The following is a 19,061-nucleotide window of genomic DNA, read 5'->3' on the forward strand; positions in this document are numbered from 1 at the left end:
GGACCTTTGAATTTCAATCCAGGGAATCCCCTTCTAGGTTTCCTGGTGTAGAAACACAGCTGTGCCTTTCGCTGTTTGGGAAAACAACGACCAAAACGATGTGAAATGTCAGCGAGAAACTGTGGGAACAATGTGTCACTTGGAAAGATGTTTTCACCGTCCCCCGTTTTCGGTGCGGCTGAATCAGCCTATTGATTGAGACCCAAATCGCTTTCCTCTTAGTCATCCAGTCTGTTTAATTGTCCCCTGGTCTTTGCATCTGCTTCTGTTTCCATGTATGCGGTCCAGAATCCTGTTTCCCACCGAGCTAAACTAAAAGTGCTTCCTATGAATCATTAGTTAATGGCCGGAGTTATGGCTGTCTTGGAAAAAATAATATTTCAGTCAAAAGTATGAATTATGCGTCTGTGTACATAGACTGGGATTACAAGACAAAGCCTTGTGGAGTGGTGTCTGGGGCTTGGGTGTGTATGTGTCAATCAAATGAGGCAAGATAAGGGACAGGACTTCAGCGTCCACTCCAGAGGTGGGATTCTACTGGTATGGACTGGTTCGACCGAACCGGTGGCTCCGACGATCAGCTGGGAGCGAACCGGTTTGCTCCGACGATCAAGTTGGCCCGCCCCCCTGCCCCTGCACTTTACTGACCTTTATCTTCTCAGCTGATTGGTGTGGCAGAGCAGATTGCTGCGCCTCAGCTGTTGTTGTGACCCAGGCCCACGTAGTTAATTTTAAATGCAAAACAGTTCCAAAAACAAATAGATTTTATTAAAACAGCTGAGAATTAACTCATTCTCAGCGTATTCCAAATTAAATGAAAGCAAAGTTCTCAAAACACCATTCTTCAGTTTATCTCTGATCTTGGGATAATTAGGCAAACTGCCAAAAGCTTTTCATGGCAACAGTTCAGGAACAGAAGACACTGACAAGAAAGAAATACATCCAAACACAAAGCAAATCTCTCAACGGTTGTTTTCTGGCAAAGAGGGCAAGAGCTATTGCTGGTCTTTTAAGCCTTATGGGAGGGGCCAATCAACTCTTGGCACTACTCCCGAGTCGTCCTCTCTGCTTTAGCTGCTCCTGCCTTCTGGCAGCTCTTCTCATACATGCACTAGGAACAGGCTCCTCCTGTTCCTCTGCCTCTCTACTGTCAGCCTCTGGAGGCTCCAAAGTCCGCACATCACTCCCCGATGGCCTTGGCCCCATCTCTGCCTCCGACGCAGAGCCCTCATCCGGGCCTTCCTCAGCCTTCAGGACTTGCCCATGTTCTTCGTCAGCCTCCTCACTGTCCGACTCTGCTGCCAGCTCCGCAGGCTGCTGGCGGACCACAACAGCTGTGTTACTCCCAAGTGGTAACACAGAAGGTTTGTATTTCTAAAACTGCGCACGTGCACGATCACCGAACCAGTTGTTAAACCGGCAGTATCCCACCACTGGTCCATTCTCCATCCTTTGGTTGATTTGAGCATAGTTGACACATGGACAAAGCATCTGGCATCTCTCGCGTATCAAGTACACGACTTAACAACCATTCATTTAGGGAGCATTCACTGAAGTTACAACGGCACTGAAAAAAAGTGATTTATGTCCGTTTGTCACACTTATGACCATTGCAGCATCCCCATTCACACTTAATCAAAATTTGGACGCTTGACAACAAGTTCCTATTTATGACAATTGCAGTGTCCCGTAGTCCTGTAATTCCCCCTTTTTTCGACCTTCTGACAAGCAAATTCAATAGGGAAGCCAGTTTCACTCTAACAACCGTGTTACTAACTTAACAACTGCAGTGGTTCACTTAACAACTGTGACAGGTAAGGTCATAAAATGAGACAACACTCACTTAATGAATTTTGGGCTCAATTGTGGTCATAAGTCGAGGGCTACCTGCAATGGAAACTGAGCTCGGATCGAAGCATTTCTTTTAAGCAGACATTCTTCATATTTAAATTTTGACACTAATTAAAATCTGTTGGGTCCTTGGTATTCCCTGAGCTTGGTTGTTTTCCTGTAGACATTTCATTACCCAACTAGGTAACATCATCAGTGCAATGATGATGCTGGGTAAGGAAACGTCTGCAAGAAAGCAACCCAGATGAGAGAGCACCAAAACCTTACAGTTCAACCCTGAATTACAAATATTATCTTCTATTGCAGGGGTGTCAAACTCGATTTCATTGAGGGCCACATCAGAGTTGTGCTTGACCTCAGGGGGGTCCGGAGGAGGGCAGGGTGGGCGTAGCCAGTTCCACATCACTCATTCAGGGTCCATGTTTGGCCACGGCGGCCTTCTGCAGCCCTCTGCCAGCAAACATGGAGCTCGGGGAGGCTGTGTGCGGCCTGCCCGGGCTCCGTTTTTGGCCACAATGGCCTCCTGCAGCCCTCTGCTAGTGAAAACAGAGCCCCGGGGAGGCCATGTGTGGCCTACCCGGGCTCCATTTTTACTGGTAGAGGCACGATGGGCCGGTCCTTCGCTGTTTCCAGGATGGGCCCACAGGTCAGATCTAAGCACCTCACGGGCCAGATTCTATTGGGTCCTTGGTACTTCCTGAGCTTTGTTGTTTTTCTGTAAACGTTTCATTACCCAAGTAGGTAACATCCTCAGTACACATTCCTCCCACATGGTCAAAGGTTGGTCTTATCTAGTAAATTGCTAATTGCCTGCTCTTATTATTCAAGGCAAGAGAGGAATGGAAAGGCATGAAATGCATGGAAGGATAATATTTCCACAGTTTTGTTGTTACACTGAAATCTGAACAGAGGATTAATATTACTCTGTAACCGAGACACACATTTGCCTTGCTTTGTGAGGGAGCTCTTTTATTTACACAGAAGCAAGGACGACTGTATACACAGTGGCCATATTTTCTCAGAAAAACATAAAAGGACCAGCCTCAAAAAAGGAGCAAATCTGAAAGAGGTTAATAAGGATTAAAAGTTTCAATTGCTTATGCTTATAAACGTTGCTTTACAAAGGAAAAATTCAAGAGCAACATCAAGAAAAACGTATCTTCTCATCAATCTATCTAAAATCAAACGGTACATTTCACAAAGGCAATTCCCATTTTCGTATTTTACGCAGGAACGTGAAAAGACTGTGCATTAAACGGTACCATTTGTACGGTAAAAGTCAAAGGACTGAAGCGGAAAATAAATACACCTGAAGGACAGCTTTCATGAAACGAAGGACCTCTTTGTAGTTCATCTTTAGTATGGCTGCGCAGGACTTCAGAGGCTCTAAAAAATGTTTTAAAACATGAATGTTCTCTGCCTGCATCACTTTAAAGCTGATCTCTATCCAGATGTTGACACCGCAGCACTAAATTTGCAGGAATATTGCCTCAAAAGTGCTTTTCCAGGAGACAATTGGACTTTCTTGTTTTTTCTTTTTTTCTTTTGAAGACGTTTTCGCTTCTCATCCAAGAAGCTTCTTCAGCTCTGACAGGACAGTGGGGAATGGAAGGATTTATATTCCTTGCAAATCCTTCCTGGAAGGGACCTTGGAGGTCGTCTAGTCCAACCCGCTCCTCAGGCAGGAAACCCAATTCCATTTATTCCCAGGAAAAGACAGAGGTGTTTTATGAGCCAGGTTCCTGTTCTCACATTCTCGATGTCACCAAACCTGAGCCACCACACAAAACCTTACTATTTGGGGTTAACTGAAGAAAAATCATCAATTTTTCCTGCTAATGCAGGAATAAGGGTTGTATCCGGAGCAGGAGAAAAATATCCCGCTGCTTTTTCAAGCAGACATTGTTTGTTTTCTCTTCCTCTATTTTAGGCGCTCCTGAATGACCCGCTCTACATTGGCCTCAAACATAAGCGAGTTCGTGGGAAACAGTATGATGACTTGCTGGATGAGTTTATGCAAGCGGTTGCTGACAAGTGAGTAGCCTTCTTCTCTCCGTTAGCTGCTTTACCGTGAGAGATTGAGGCATGTAAACAAACCAGCTTTCAGCTTGCAGATTTAAAGCGCACGGATGCCCCCTTGGGTGGTCTCAGAATGACCCCTTTGGATGTAGGCCCTCTTAAGTCTTGTTTATTTATGTGGTAGAGCAGGAACTGTTTCCTCTCCGTGGGGCAGGACATCCCGATGTGAAAAATGTTATCTCGCATGGATTTCTGATGTTAACGCGAGGCCAAGAATTACTACTTTTTGTTAAAGTAACTGCTCACAGTTCAGGTGTATGGGAATGATCTTGGGGAAGAGTCACAGGCAAGACAACCGTCATGGAACTGTTAGAAAAATAATTTGGGGTTCCCACTCAAGCCAAGGTTGTGCAAGAATATATATATATAGTGGCTAAGACGCTGAGCTTGTCGGTCGGAAGGTCGGCAGTTCAGCGGTTTGAATCCCCAGCACCGTGTAACGGGGTGAGCTCCCGTGACTTGTCCCAGCTTCTGCCAACCTAGCAGTTCGAAAGCACGTAAAAAATGCAAGTAGAAAAATAGAGACCACCTTTGATGGGAAGGTAACAGCGTTCCGTGCACCTTTGGCGTTTAGTCATGCCGGCCACATGACCACGGAGACGTCTTCAGACAGCGCTGGCTTTTCAGCTTTGAAACAGAGATGAGCACCGCCCCCTAGTGTCAGGAACAACTAGCACATATGTGCGAGGAGAACCTTTACCGATAGATAGATAGATAGATAGATAGATAGATAGATAGATAGATAGACAGACAGACAGACAGACAGACAGACAGACAGACAGACAGACAGACAGACAGACAGATTAGCCTATGGTCCATATCAATGTACAAGTTTAATACCACTCTATAAAGCCTTAGTAAGACCACACCTAGAATCCTGCATCCAGTTTTGGTCACCATACTATAAAAAAGATGTGGAGACTCTGGAAAAAGTGCAGAGAAGAGCAACCAGGATGATTAGGGGACTGGAGGCTAAAACATACGATGAACGGTTGCAGGAACTGGGCATGGCTAGTCTAGTGAAGAGAAGGACCAGGGGAGACATGATAGCAGTCTTCCAATATTTGAGGGGCTGCCACAAAGAAAAAGGGGGTCAAGCTATTCTCCAAAGCACCTGAAGGCCAGACAAGGAATAATAGATGGAAACTGAACAAGGAGAGATTCAACCTAGAAATAAGGAGAAATTTTCTGACAGTGAGAGCAATCAACCCATGGAACAGAAGTTGCCTTCAGAAGTTGTGGGAGCTTTATCACTGGAGGCTTTCAAGAAGAGACTGGACTGCCATTTGTCAGAAACGGTGTAGGGTCTCCTGCTTGAGCGGGGGGGAGGGGTGTTGGACTAGATGACCTATAAGGTCCCTTCCAACTCTATTAATCTGTTAAATCTGAGTTTGACACCCTTGTGCTAATGTATCTTTACAATATAGTTCAATTAGGCCTTCTGGGTCTTACTTTTGTCTGGATTACCTTGCTAGGCTAATATCACAGTGCAAGTGATAGCTCACATCTTAATGATCTCTACATTTATTCAAGAAAGCTTCATCAAGTGAAATCTCATGTCTGCATCAGGGGTGGGTTCTAATTTTTTTTACTACCGGTTCTGTGGGCGTGGCTTATTTTGTGGGTGTGGCTTGGAGGTCATGTGACTAGGTGGGCATGGCTAGCTGGTCAGAGTCATTTCTGGAAGGTCCTCGCACTTACGACCCGACTCATTTGTTTGCTTTTAACACTGATCAGCTGTAGGGCGGCCCTTTTCATCAGCTGGGACTCAGGAGGCAGCAATAGATTGGGGGTGGGACCAAATAAAAGGTAAGAATAACGTGGGGGGGGTGGGAGGGCGGGGGGGGGGAGAACCGGTTCAGTGACGTCATATCGTCACCGCTACCAGCTCAGCCGAACCGGGAGGAACCCACCACTGGTCTGCATGATCCCCCGTAGTCACATTTCTTACTTGCTCACAAGTAGACCCATCTACAAAAGGTTTCCTCCTTCCCTTGACTAGAAAAAGACAGTACCAGACTAAAGTTGCTTTAACTGGTGTCAAATTTAACTTGATCCCTTCGGTTCGCTATGGAGGTACCGAGGGTCCCCTATTTATTTCTTCATTATTTCATACGTTATCTTTCTACACAAAAAAATGTCTAATCAGCGGTGAAATCCACTTACCTTCGCTAACGGTTCGGGAATGGGAGTGTACAGGCCTCTTCTGCGCATGCGCAGAGGATCAAAAATGGGACGTAATGACATCCCAGTGGGTGGGTGGAGCTTTCCAGCACCGGTGCTACCGATTCACACGAGCCGGATAGATCCAGCCGGATTTCACCGCTGGTCTAAATCAGTGTTTCTCAACAACTAGAAACTGGTTGAACTTCAACTCCCCAAATTGTAGGCGTTGGAATCCACCCATCTGGAATTTGCTGAAGTTGAAGAACTCTGGTCTACTAAACCCACAAAAAATGATTGCAAATAACCTAGCCAGAGGATAATTAAAACATTAAATGTCAACAGTTAAAATATAATTGAATTTAAAAAATGACAAAATTAGAAATGAAATAGGGATTTGGTGAAGCAATACATCAATTGAAATTTAATAAACTAATTAAAATGCTACTTAGCAGTAAATCAACTGGAAAGCTTCTTAGCAAATAAAAAAGGCCTCTGCCTGCCAAAGCAAGATACAAAAAAATTGGTCTCCCAATTGGGCAGGAAGCTGAGCCAGGAGCCACCCAATTTTTGCCAAATGTGCTTCCAGGAGTAGAAAATAGACTTGCCTTTCCTGAGAAACTTCAATCTAAGTTGGTTTATTTGGGATTGTATCCTTCAAAAGGCTCCATCCCACGTCATAGAAGGAATTTATATGTCCTCAAGTTGGTTCCCGCCAACGACATTCCTCAGCTGATGAGGAGGAAGTGCTCAAGTTAAAATAGTCTCTTTCATGTCAAGTTCAGTTCTACAGCTCCCCAATCTTGGTGGACAACTATATAATTATCATTATTATCATCATCATCAATCACCATCATGTATGGGTTTGGGATTTCCAAGTGGTCCTCTATCCGGTATTGACCTTGTGTCCCCTCAAGATTATAATCTTAAAAGGATTTTAATAGATACCATTAATTAAATGTATCGAACCTGCTATTACTGAAACGGTATCATTAGAGGCACAGTAGCAGCACCAGTTGTAGCATTTGCAGCCAAATAATTAGAACCAAAGCACATAACAGATTAACAGAGTTGGAAGGGACCTTGGAGGTCTTCTAGTCCAACCCCCTGCTTAGGCAAGAAACCCTACACCACTTCAAACAAATGGTTATCCAATATCTTCTTAAAAACTTCCAGTGTTGGAGCATTTGCAATTTCTGGAGACAAGTTGTTCCACTGGTTAATTGTTCTCACTGTCAGGAAATTTCTCCTTAGTTCTAAGTTGCTTCTCTCCTTGATTAGTTTCCACCCATTGCTTCTTCTCCTGCCCTCAGGTGCTTTGGAGAATAGCTTGACTCCCTCTTCTTTGTGGCAGCCCCTGAGATATTGGAAGACTGCTATCATGTCTCTCCTAGTCCTTCTTTTCATTAAACTAGACATACCCAGTTCCTTCAACCGTTCTTCATATGTTTTAGTATCCAGTCCCCTAATCATGTTCGTTGCTCTTTATGATAATTTATGCATCTTTCTGGAATAGCTAACTCAGCTGGTGAGGGAGAACAGGGATGGAGACACAAGAAGAGTGGGTTGGAAGGGTAAAGGGTGCAGAAGTGGAGATATTTTTACAGAAAACTTTTGAGGATCGATATTGATCCTGTCAGAGGATCAGCTGCCTACAAAATGAAGAGTTTGAAGCAGAGGTGGTATTCAGCAGGTTCTGACCAGTTCTGGAGAACCGATAGCAGAAATTTTGAATAGTTCAGAGAACCGGTAAGTACCACCTCTGACTAGCCCCGCCCACATCTATTCTTTGCCTTCCGAGTCCCAACTGATCGGGAGAAAATGGGGATTTTACAGTAATCTTCCCCTGGAGTGGGGAGGGAATGAAGATTTTGCAGTATCCTTCCCCTGCCACGCCCACCAAGCCAAGCCACGCCATGCCCACCAAGCCACACCCACAGAACCAGTAGTAAAAAAAATTGAATCCCACGACTGGTTTGAAGAATTCCTACAGGTAACAAGATTCACCCTTAATCTTGGCTTTCCATAGCAATCTTTAGACCCAAAGCTATACAGGTAGTCCTCGACTTAACGAGCACAATTTATATTGCTAAGTGAGAAATTTGTTAATTGTGTCTTCCTCCATTTTACAACTTTTCTTGCCACATTTGTTAACGGAATCACTGCAGTTGTTAAATTAGTAACTGAACGGTTGTTAAGTGAATCTGGCTTCCCCATTGACTTTGCTTCTCAGAAGGTGGCAAAGGGAGATCACCTGATGCTGGGACACTGCAATAGGAGCCTTGGTGATGCAGCAGACTAAAGTGCTGTTAAGTAGCACTTAGCTGCCAGCTGCCTGCAATTACTGCGAGTTCAAATCTCACCAGGCTCAAGGTTGACTCAGCCTTCCATCCTTTCAAGGTAGGTAAAATGAGGACTCGGTTTGTGGGGGCAATAAGCTGACTTGTATAAAAAAGAACACCGCTGGGGGGGGGGCAAAAGCCCTACTAACCAGATATATACAAAATTATGAAGGCTATTGCTTAACGCATTGTAAGCCGCCCTGAGTCTCTGGAGAAGGGCGGCATATAAATCAAACCAATAAATAAATATAAATCGAACCAATAAACCGTCATAAATGTGAGCCCGTTGTCAAGCATCCCGAATATAAATCACCTGACCATGTGGGATGCTGCAATGGTCATAAGTGTGAAAAATGGTCATTAAGTCACTTTTTTCAGTCTAACTTCGAACGGTCACTAAATGAACCATTGTAAGTCTGAGGACTACCTGTAGTTTAAATCCACATTTTGAAAAGATGGAAGAAAACTCACTAAAGATCTGCATCGGAGCAACTGTTCAGCAAGTGAATAACATGCCGCTCTCGGTTTTCAGCTTAATTCGGTCTTGTTTGGTGAGTTGCCCAGTCGTCTCTCCCGAGACAGAACATTGGTGAGTGATAAAATCAAGACGTCCTCACACACTGTCCTTTCAGCCTCATCAATTCAGGACTTAAGACGGAAAGAGATTGATACCTCCTTCCCTTGCCGGGGTCTTTTGCATAGGTGGCGATGTTAATTGGCCTGGAGATGCACCTCAAGTGATGGTGCCATATTCTCTGGTTGACTGCCAGTCTTTGATAGGTGATGATGTGACAAACGGCAGGACCAGACAGAGCACCTGGGATGATGTACCTGAAGCCAGATTCAGCCGTCGTGTTAAAAGCCCAGGATAAGTTTATATGTCAGGAAGGGTATCCCAGGCCAGCCTTTATCTGTCTGTTTTGGAAACGTACTCCCAACAAAAGATATTTGTTGATGTCCGTTTTGCTGGAGTCGAGAATATGTTGCAGATTTTTTATCACTATGTCTTTTTGGCTGCCTCTGCCGGTGGGCAATCTTGGGAACTGGAAGTGGAAGGCGTGATGTAGGTGACTTAAAAATACTGTAAACAGAACAATAAACAGTGACTCTTAGTTCCTGTCTCAGGCACAAAGCCATCTGGGTGACCTTGGGCTATTCAGCCCTAAGGAGCAGGCAATGGCACGTCACTTCTGAAAAAGTTTGCCAAGGAAAATGGAAGAATCTGTCCAGCGGGCACCGGGAGTCAACAAAGGAGGGAGGGAGGGAGGGAGGAAGGAAGGAAGGGAATTGTATGTTCATGAAACAAAGAAAAACTTTAGATCTTAGAAGGTTATAGATAGAAGGTTGTGTGTTTGGAACTGATGAAGGAGAGAGAGAAGGAAGGAAGGAAGGAAGGAAGGAAGGAAGGAAGGAAGGAAGGAAGGAAGGAAGGAAGGAAGGAAGGAAGGAAGGAAGGAAGGAGAGGGATTGGTAGCGCAGCAGACTAAAGTGCTGTTAAGTAACACCAGCTGCCTGCAATTACTGCAAGTTTGAATCTCACCAGGCTCAAGGTTGACTCAGCCTTCCATCCTTTCGAGGTAGGTAAAATGAGGACCCGGTTTGTGGGGGCAATAAGCTGACTTTGTATAAAAAAGAACACCGCTTAGGGGGGGCCGAAAGCCCTACTAAGCAGGTATATACAAAAGTATGAAGGCTATTGCTTAACGCATTGTAAGACGCCCTGAGTCTCCGGAGAAGGGCAGCATATAAATTGAACTAATAAATAAATTGTGTGTATATGAAACAAAGAAAAACTTTAGATCTAAGGATGTTATACATATGAATGAAGGTTGTCTAATTGTTTGGAACTGATGAATGAGAGAGAGCAGGAGAGGGAGGGGGAAAGAGAGAGAGAGGAAAAAAAAGAAAGAAAGGAAAGAAAGAAAGAAAGAAAGAAAGAAAAAGAAAGAAAGAAAGAAAGAAAGAGAAAATATTTTTAAAAATGTAATGGCTAGAATCTCTAGAAGTTTTCAAGAAATGATTCGACAGCCATATGTCTAAGATGGCAAGAGGGTCCTTGCCCTGAGCTTGAGCCTGGGGGTTGGATTAGATGACCTCGAAGATCCCTTTCAATTCTGTTATTCTGATTCTGAAAGCAAAACCCAGCCTTTAGCTCCATCTAGCAAAATTTAGCCCAGAAATAATGGCGTGAGGCTTAAGTAAAAGATTAATTTAAAACCCCTTGATCTCAGGAAAACAAAGGCCTGGTACTTTGTGAGGTAATGAAGCCTCATCAGAGTACAAGTAGAAACTTGCAGATCGCGCTCTCTCTCCTTATGGAAGAATTCCATTTGGATCACACACAAAAAGATTCTATCTGCCCATCTTCTTGATAGGCGCAATCTGGTTTGCAAAAAAATGTTGAGCTCGGATGAAAAAAATATGTGGAAATTAAGAGTTCCCGAGGCAAATTCTCCCTGAAGTAGATCTCAACCCTTGACATGAAAATCTTCTTCGCTCTCTGGACATGTCCATACCAGCGGAATTGACCTTCTCTCATCTTCTCTATAATTGGTGCCACACCCAAATATTGTTTGAATGGTGTCATTTGTGATGTGGTCAAGATGCCCGATATCCAATGGAGCATTCGCATTTCCAAGGCATGGAAAGAGATTTTGGTCCCTGTGGTTGCTGCTGTGGTCATTTAGTGCCATACAGTGCAACAGAGCGGATGGTTGTCTTGTAAATCTTAGATTGGAGATGCTTGGCACTCGTCTGTCACATAACACACTGGTGAGTTCTCGCCAACGCACCCAGCCTGCATTCACCCTTGCTCGCACCTCGCTATTGACGTCGCCATTGCCTTGTAGGTGGGATCCCAGATACCGAAAAACATCCACCTTCTTTAGGTTTTCTCCATTGATTGGAAGCAGGGGTGGAGCCTCTTCTCGATGCACGGGCGCGCAGAGCTGCCAAAAGGCAGGAGTGGCTCCTCAGGAGGAGGTCTCCTCGAGAGTAAGGCTTGGGGCTAATTGGCCACTCCCTTAGCCTATTTAAGGAAGGACGACGACTGAGGCAATTTGCAGGGAACAACTTCGTTCACTCTCCTTCGCGTCCTGATCTTAGTTCTCTTATCAGTTTCCTGCAAATTGCTTCTGGGCTTTCTGCCAACCGTAGTAAGATTATGATTATTTATTCTTTGGATTCTTGTAGGCTGTTAAGAAAATTAATTAACAGCCTTTATTTGAAAAAGACTGATTTAATTTAGTAAACTAAGGTTTGTATAGACTTTGTGTGTGCTGCGTTCTTTGGGGTCCGCAGCTATGGCAGAACAAACTATGATCCAGTTGCCAAACATCCAAATTGTAGTCATGTGACCAAGGGGACTCTGCAGCAGCCGTAAGTGTGGAAAAAATGGTCATAAGTAACTTTTTTTTAGTGCCCTTGTAGCTTTGAACAGTCACTAAATGAATTGTTGTAAGTCGAGGACTATCTATGTTTGTGTGCTGATTCCTGATTGTACTTATTTGGGAATAATAAAGATGCATACATTTTCTTGCGTAGTCTTTGTCAACCATTTCGGGTTTTGCAAACAGAAGTCGGAAAAATGACTCTCGTATTTCATGGCTTTCTGCCACAATTTCTACCCAAATTTGGAGCAGACAAAACAGGCCATCCAATCCAGTTTAGCAGTCTTATTTATGCTCGCTTGCTGGTAATGAGGCCCTTAAACTTATTATTACGCATGATGAAATTAGGTTCCTCCAATCTCTCTGTGTATTTATAAGAGAAAGAGAGACAATTTTAGCATGTATATTTTTCCAGATGCTGCGTCATATTTCATAAACTGTTCATTTTAATCCTTAATAAAACTTTATTTTTGTCCTGTCTGGACTTCTTTAGGAGTATGTGTATGTCATTACAATATTTATATACTTGCCAGATTTATGCCTTGCCTTTCTCCAGCCCTTCTGGGTGGCAAACGGAGAATTTCCACTGCTGTGCAAGTAAGTCAGGCTGCAAAGAACGACTGGGCCAGTCAGTAGCATAACTGCGGTCTCTCATCCTGGCCTATCCCCTTAAACCAGGGGTGACAAACTCGATTTCATTGAGGGCCACATCAGGATTGTGTTTGACCTCAGGGGGCCGGGGTGGGCATTTCCAGGGTGGGCGTGGCCAGTATGTCACTCATGTTGGGGCGGTGCCTGTCGCGGCCCGAGCGCTCTGCCAGTGAAAATGGCCTCCCGAGCTCCATTTTCGGCTGCAACAGCCTCCTGCAACCCTCTGCTAGCGAAAATGGAGCTCAAGGAGGGCCACGAGCGGACCTTGCGAACTCCGTTTTCGGTTGGCAGAGGCACCATGGGCCAGTCCATCACTGTTTCCAGGGCAGTCCCACGGGCCAGATCTAAGCACTCCGCTGGCCGGATCTGGCCCCCAGGCCTTGAGTTTGATGCCCCTGCCTTAAACACTGTACCAGCTTTTTGCAGGCATGCATTCAACTGTATCAGGGATGCAGTGGCTCAGTGGCTAAGACGCTGAGCTTGTCGATCAAAAGGTCGGCAGTTCAGCGGTTCAAATCCCTAGTGCCGCGTAACGGGGTGAGCTCCCGTGACTTGTCCCAGCTTCTGCCAATTTAGCAGTTCGAAAGCACGTAAAAAATGCAAGTAGAAAAATAGGGATCACTTTGGTGGGAAGGTAACAGCGTTCCGTGCACCTTTGGCGTTTAGTCATGCTGGTCACATGACCACGGAGACGTCTTTGGACAGCGCTGGCTTTTCGGCTTTGAAACTGAGATTGAGCATCACCCCCTAGAGTCAGAAACGACTAGCACATATGTGCGATGGGAACATTTACCTTTACCTTATTCAGGTGTATGAATAATCAATTGGGAGGGAAATCTCTTCCAGACTGCTTTCTGTGGGATTTGACGAGATGGTAAGACAGGCGGCATACAGAATACTCCGTGTGCATTTTACATATGTCTGTTTTCCTTTTATGTCCCATCTAAGCTTTCTTTAGATGGGGAGCTGTCTTGTATTCACAGTTATTTTCTTTTGGGGGATAAATACAGTAATTTGCAAGAAATTGCTAGCAGCTGGAATTGTCCTCCGTTTTCATCTTAAAATTAAAAAGGAGGCCACAGGGAAGCTACTGCTGGGGCCAATTTAGAGAACGGTACTCCTTTCTTCAAATTTACATGAAAGCTGGGACATGACCACTGAAGTGGAGACAAGGACAGAGAGAGCTCGAACAGCATTCTTCAAAATGAACGACATAAGCCTAAGATTGAAAATCAGGCTTGTCTTTTCTATCCTGCTCTACAGAGTGGAGAGTTGGTCTTTGACAGAAAGCCACTTGAAGAGACTAGAAGCATTTGAAATGTGGATTTACAGGCGGCTGTTACGTATAAATTAGGTTGACAAAATCAGAAATGAGGAGATGATAAGCCACCTGGGAAGGCCAAGGGAAGTCATCAAAAGTGAAAGTTAGAATATTTTGGACATGTGATGCGACACCCGGAAAATACGGCATCCTTCACTTTAGAATAGAATAGAATAGAATAGAATAGAATAGAATAGAATAGAATAGAATAGAATAGAATAGAATAGAATAGAATAGAACAGAACAGAACAGAACAGAACAGAACAGAACAGAACAGAACAGAATTCTTTATTGGCCAAGTGTGATTGGACACACAAGGAATTTGTCTTGGTGCATACGCTCTCGGAGTACGTAAAAGAAAAGATACATTCGTCAAGAATCATAAGGTACAACACTTAATGATAGTCAAAGTCAATATAAATCTTAAGGATACCGGCAACAAGGTTATAAGTGGTCATAAGTGGGAGGAGGTGGGTGATAGGAACGATGAGAAGATTAATAGTAGTGCAGACTTAGTAAATAATTTCACAGTGTTGAGGGAATTATTTGTTTGGCAGAGTGATGGTGTTCGGGAAAAAAATGTCCTTGTGTCCAGTTATTCTGGTGTGCAGTGCTCTATAGCGTCATTTTGAGGGTAGGAGTTGAAACAGTTTATGTCCAGGATGCGAGGTGTCTGTAAATATTTTCACAGCCCTCTTTTTTACTCATGCAGTATACAGGTCCTCAATGGAAGGCAGGTTGGTAGCAATTGTTTTTTTTTTTTTCTGCAGTTCTAATTATCCTCTGACGTCTGTGTCTGTCTTGTTGGGTTGCAGAACCAAACCAGACAGTTATAGAGGTCCAGATGACAAACTCAATCATTCCTCTGTAGAACTGGATCAGCAGCTCCACGGGCAGTTTGAGCTTTCTGAGTTGGCGCAGAAAGAAAATTCTTTGTTGTGCTTTTTGATGACGTTTTTGATGTTGGGTGTCCATTTTAGGTCGTGAGATACGGTAGAACCTAGAAATTTAAAGCTTAATCCTCCAAGGAAAGATTGAAGGCAAACGAGGTCCAGGCAGAAGAACATCACGGCTTCAAAATCTAAGGGATCGGTTTGGACAAAACTCAGCAAACTTTTTCGTGTGGCTGTTGATCAAAATAGGATTACTAACATGATCGCCAATGTCCAATGACGGATATGGCACAAGAAGAAGAAGGACCCCTTTCTTATAAGTGGTTACACCTAGCTAACTTTGCTTGATTCATGTCCAGGTAAATCATTAGGAATTGAGCTCTGAATACATTGTAATAGTTACTAGAAGTTTAGAGTTTGGGGAATTTTCTTATAGGTGGTTACATCCAGCCAATTTTGGTTGACTTTGTCCAAGAAATCATCAGGAGTTGGCTCTGAATATAAGTAGTCCTCGACTTACGACCATAGCTGAGGCCAAAATTTCCATTCCTAAGCAACATCGTTGTTACATAAGTTGCGCCCCATTTTTCGATCTATTTTACTGGTTAAGTAAATCAGGTGGTTATTAAGTGAATCTGGCTTCCCCATTGATTTTGCTTGTCAGAAAGTTACAAAAGGTGATCGCATGACCCTGGGCATCTGCAACTGTCATAAATACATGCTAGTTGCCAAGCGCCCAAATTTTGACCATGGGGATGCTGCAACGGTCGTAAGTCTGAAAACTATTCACAAGTCAATTTTTTTCAATGCTATTGTAACTTCCAAGGCCATTAAACAAATGGTTGTAAGTCCACTATCTGTACGTCGATGTGGTCACACTACAAGTTGAAATCAATCTACTACAGGTAGTCCTCGGCTTACAACAGTTCATTTAGTGACCGTTCAAAGTTACAACGGCAATGAAAGAGGTGACTTACGACCGTTTTTCACACTTACAACCATTGCAGCATCCCCATGGTCACGTGATCGAAATTCAGAGTCTTGGGCAACTGACTCGTATTTATGACGGTTGCAGTATCCTGGGGTCATGGGATCCCCTTTTGCGACCTTCTGAGAAGAAAATCAATAGGGAAGCCAGATTCACTCAACAACCGTGCTGCTAACTTAACAACTGCAATGATTCACATAACAACTGTGGCAAGAAAGGTCATAAAACGGGGCCAAATTCACTTAACAAACGTTTCACTTAGCAACAGAAGTTTGGGGCTGAATTGTGAGGATTACGTGTACTCCATTTTTCTGGCAAGCTACATCCAGAAAGTACCATATTTCCTCGAAAATAAGACCCTGTCTTATATTTTTTTTGAACCCAAAATAAGTGCTTGGCCTTATTTTCGGGGAGGTCTTATTATTTTGGGATGCATGGAGTGGAGCTCCTCTTGCCATTTTACCTGATTTCCAGCTCCTGTCTCCCTAGCCCTAACCAGAGGAAATGGCGGGGACCAGCTGCACATGTGTTTAAATATTTTTGGGAAGGGCTTATTTTCAGGGAGGGCTTATTTTGGGGGAGGGGAGGGGGTTATTTTAGCGCATGCGCTCAAAAGCCCGATTGGGCTTATTATCAGGGGGTGTCTTATTTTTGGAGAAACAGGGTAGGTGCAGTAAGAATTGTAGCCTCCTGACAGGAATTTGATGCTCCCTTGTCAGATTTATTTTTTTTAATTCTTTGTACGGCATGGACTGTAAGCTCTTTAACAACAGGTGCCCATCTAAAAAAAACAGGTGAGATGGAAGGGCCCTCGGAGAGGTAAATCTTTTCTTCTTTTCTCGTCTTTCTTTCTTTCTTTTTTTTTAAATCAAGGAGCAAAATAGGGACTGAATTACTTGTCTGAATGTCTAGCAAGAGGCCACAAAGGCAGCTGCCTTTGTCTTCTTGCTGACAGACACATTTTAGCAGGGCAAAGAGGAAAAAAAAATCCTGACAAATAGCAACAAGAAAAAAAAATACACCTGGGAGACACTAACAAAAACAGGAACCTTTTTAATACAGTGATGAATGGAGCTTTCAGTAGCTTATGTAGAAATAAAGCTTGATTTTCCTGGTGTCAGTTTCCGATTGGAAGCCGTCCGTGTTATCCTGGGCTTGTTCACCGTCAGGCTTCAGGAAGAGTCGGAGGTGCTGAATGGAAGGTTGTTTTTCCATGCCAAAGTTATATAGCTTAGCTTGGGACCCAAAGGCAATATATTCTCTTTTCATTAGATGCTCCCTCGGCCACTTATTCAGAAGGGGTCTATTCATCACGTTTTTCTTTGAACATAAGTCTCCGCACATCGGCACCGTCTCTCCCGATTATTCGCTTTATATATTCAAAGCGCTGATTGTTTAACCGTGTGCTTTTAGAGAAACATTTTTTTTCCATGCGTGGGTCTTTCAAAGAATCCTCCGAGGGTCTGCCACATAATCCAGAGCTTGTGTGTGCTGGGTTTCACACAGCCTGTTAAACAAAAACCATTCTCACGGACGAAGGCGCGTATACGTTTCCTAGGATAATGTTGCAAGATCCAATCTGGGTCGGTCCACAGGACCAGAGGTTTAATCTTCTGACGTTTCAGACTTGTGCTGGAGCCCATCTTCAACTCTCTACCGAAATATGGGCTATTCCAGTGATGGTGAACCTTTTCGGCACTCTGTGCCAAAAAGGGAGTGCATGCATGTGCGAGCTTTCAATGCGTGCTTTGCGCTCGTCTCGTCCGGAAGAGGAGCTGCCCTGGGTGCATGTGTGCACCCAAAAATGAACTTCCGGTTTCCGCCGTGCACATGTGTGCCGTCCAGCTAGTCTTCCAGTTTTCTGGTGTGCAGGCGCACTTGACGATCAGCTGGCCGGCGCGCATGATCACACAGGAAAATGGAAGACGAGCTCTTCCAGTTTCCAGCACTGTTGCATACATGAAGGCCAGCTGATCGTCGTGCGCGCATGAGCGCCAGAAACCCGGAAGAGGAACGGGCGATGCCATACGTGCCAGGCAACATGGCTCCGCATGCCATTTCAGGCACGCGTGCCATAGGGTTGCCATCACAGGACTATTCTATGAGCTGTATTTATGTGGTGCCTTCCTATTGGTTGATTGGTGTGTTGATGGCTGGCTATTATTGGCTGTTGTTTCCTTGTGCTGCCAATCCATCGGCTTCTAAGTACCTGATAAGCTTGGGGTAAATCAGCACCCCGGTTGAAACATAAATACAATTTATAGAATAGCCCAAAGCATATATTCCGGTAGAGAGAAGTACCCTGAGGATGGGCTCCAGCATGAGTCCAAAAGCTCAGAGAAGTAACTGATCCAGATTCAATCTTGCAAGCCTAAGTAGACCACCATGGTGGTAGAATGATCCTTGTGAAAATGTCAGTGTCTATGATCCTAATGAAAAAAAGGACCAGGGATGACATCAGAGCAGTGTTCCAGTAGTTATTGTGACCTAGGCCCAAGTAGTTATTACCAGACACAATCAGTCCTAAACAAACATATTTTATTAGAACAGCTGAGAATTACTTCATTCTCAGCTTAGTCCAAATTAAGTCCAAAATTAATCCTTCATAAACAGGCCTTTGGCCTTATCACCAACCTTTGTCTTCTTTGGCACCCTGCCAAAGGCTTTTCTTGGCAAAAGTTCAGAAGCAAGAGACACTGACAAGAAACAAATGTAGCAACGTTGCTTTCTTACAAAGATCCCAAGAGCAGTTGCTGCTCTTTTAAGCCTTCTGGGAGGGGCCAATCATCTCCTGGCCTTACTCCCGAGTCGTCCTTTGTGCTTTAGCTGCTTCTTGCCTTCTGGCAGCTCTTCACATGCGTGCACTAGGAACAGGCTCTTCCTGTTCCTCTGCCTCTGCTGTCGCCTCTGGAGGCTCCGGAGTCCATGCATCGCTCCCAGATGACCCTGGCCCAATCTCTGCCTCCGACGCAGAGCCCTCGTCTGGGTCTTCCCCTGACTCCAGGACTGGCCCATGGTCCTCCCCAGCCTCCTCATGTCTGACTCTGCTGCCAGCTCCGCAGGCTGCTGGCGGACCACAACACTAGTTGAGGAGCTGCCACAAAGAAGACGGAGTCAAGCTATCTTCCAAAGCACCTGAAGGCAGGACAAGAAATTCATAAACACAGCTGTTGCGCAAGCTCCACTGGTTGCCAGTCTGCTTCCAGGCCCAGTCCAAGGAGTTGGTTACGACCATTAAAGCCTTTTATGGCATGGGTCCAGGCCAGTGGTGGGTTTCAAAAATTTTTGCTATTGGTTCTGTGGGCGTGGCTTGGTGGGTGTGCCATGGCTTGGTGGGTGTGGCAGGGGAAGGATATTATAAAATCTCCATTCCCACCCCAATCC

General features: G+C 44.5%; 1 protein-coding gene across 2 annotated transcripts in view; it reads left to right on the forward strand.

The window, feature by feature from the left end:
* The window catches only part of ME3 (malic enzyme 3), a 137,867-nt gene that overhangs the window by 92,773 nt on the left and 26,033 nt on the right, over nt 1-19,061 (forward strand). For both annotated transcript variants that reach the window (XM_070942925.1, XM_070942926.1), the window contains one exon: nt 3,782-3,885. In XM_070942925.1, the coding sequence (XP_070799026.1) occupies nt 3,782-3,885 (104 nt within the window). The remainder of the gene's footprint in view (nt 1-3,781; nt 3,886-19,061) is intronic.

Source organism: Pituophis catenifer, unplaced genomic scaffold (genome assembly GCF_029215685.1).
Source record: "Pituophis catenifer annectens isolate HBS135680 unplaced genomic scaffold, rPitCat1.0.hap2 SCAF_4, whole genome shotgun sequence".
Lineage (NCBI taxonomy): Eukaryota > Metazoa > Chordata > Lepidosauria > Squamata > Colubridae > Pituophis > Pituophis catenifer.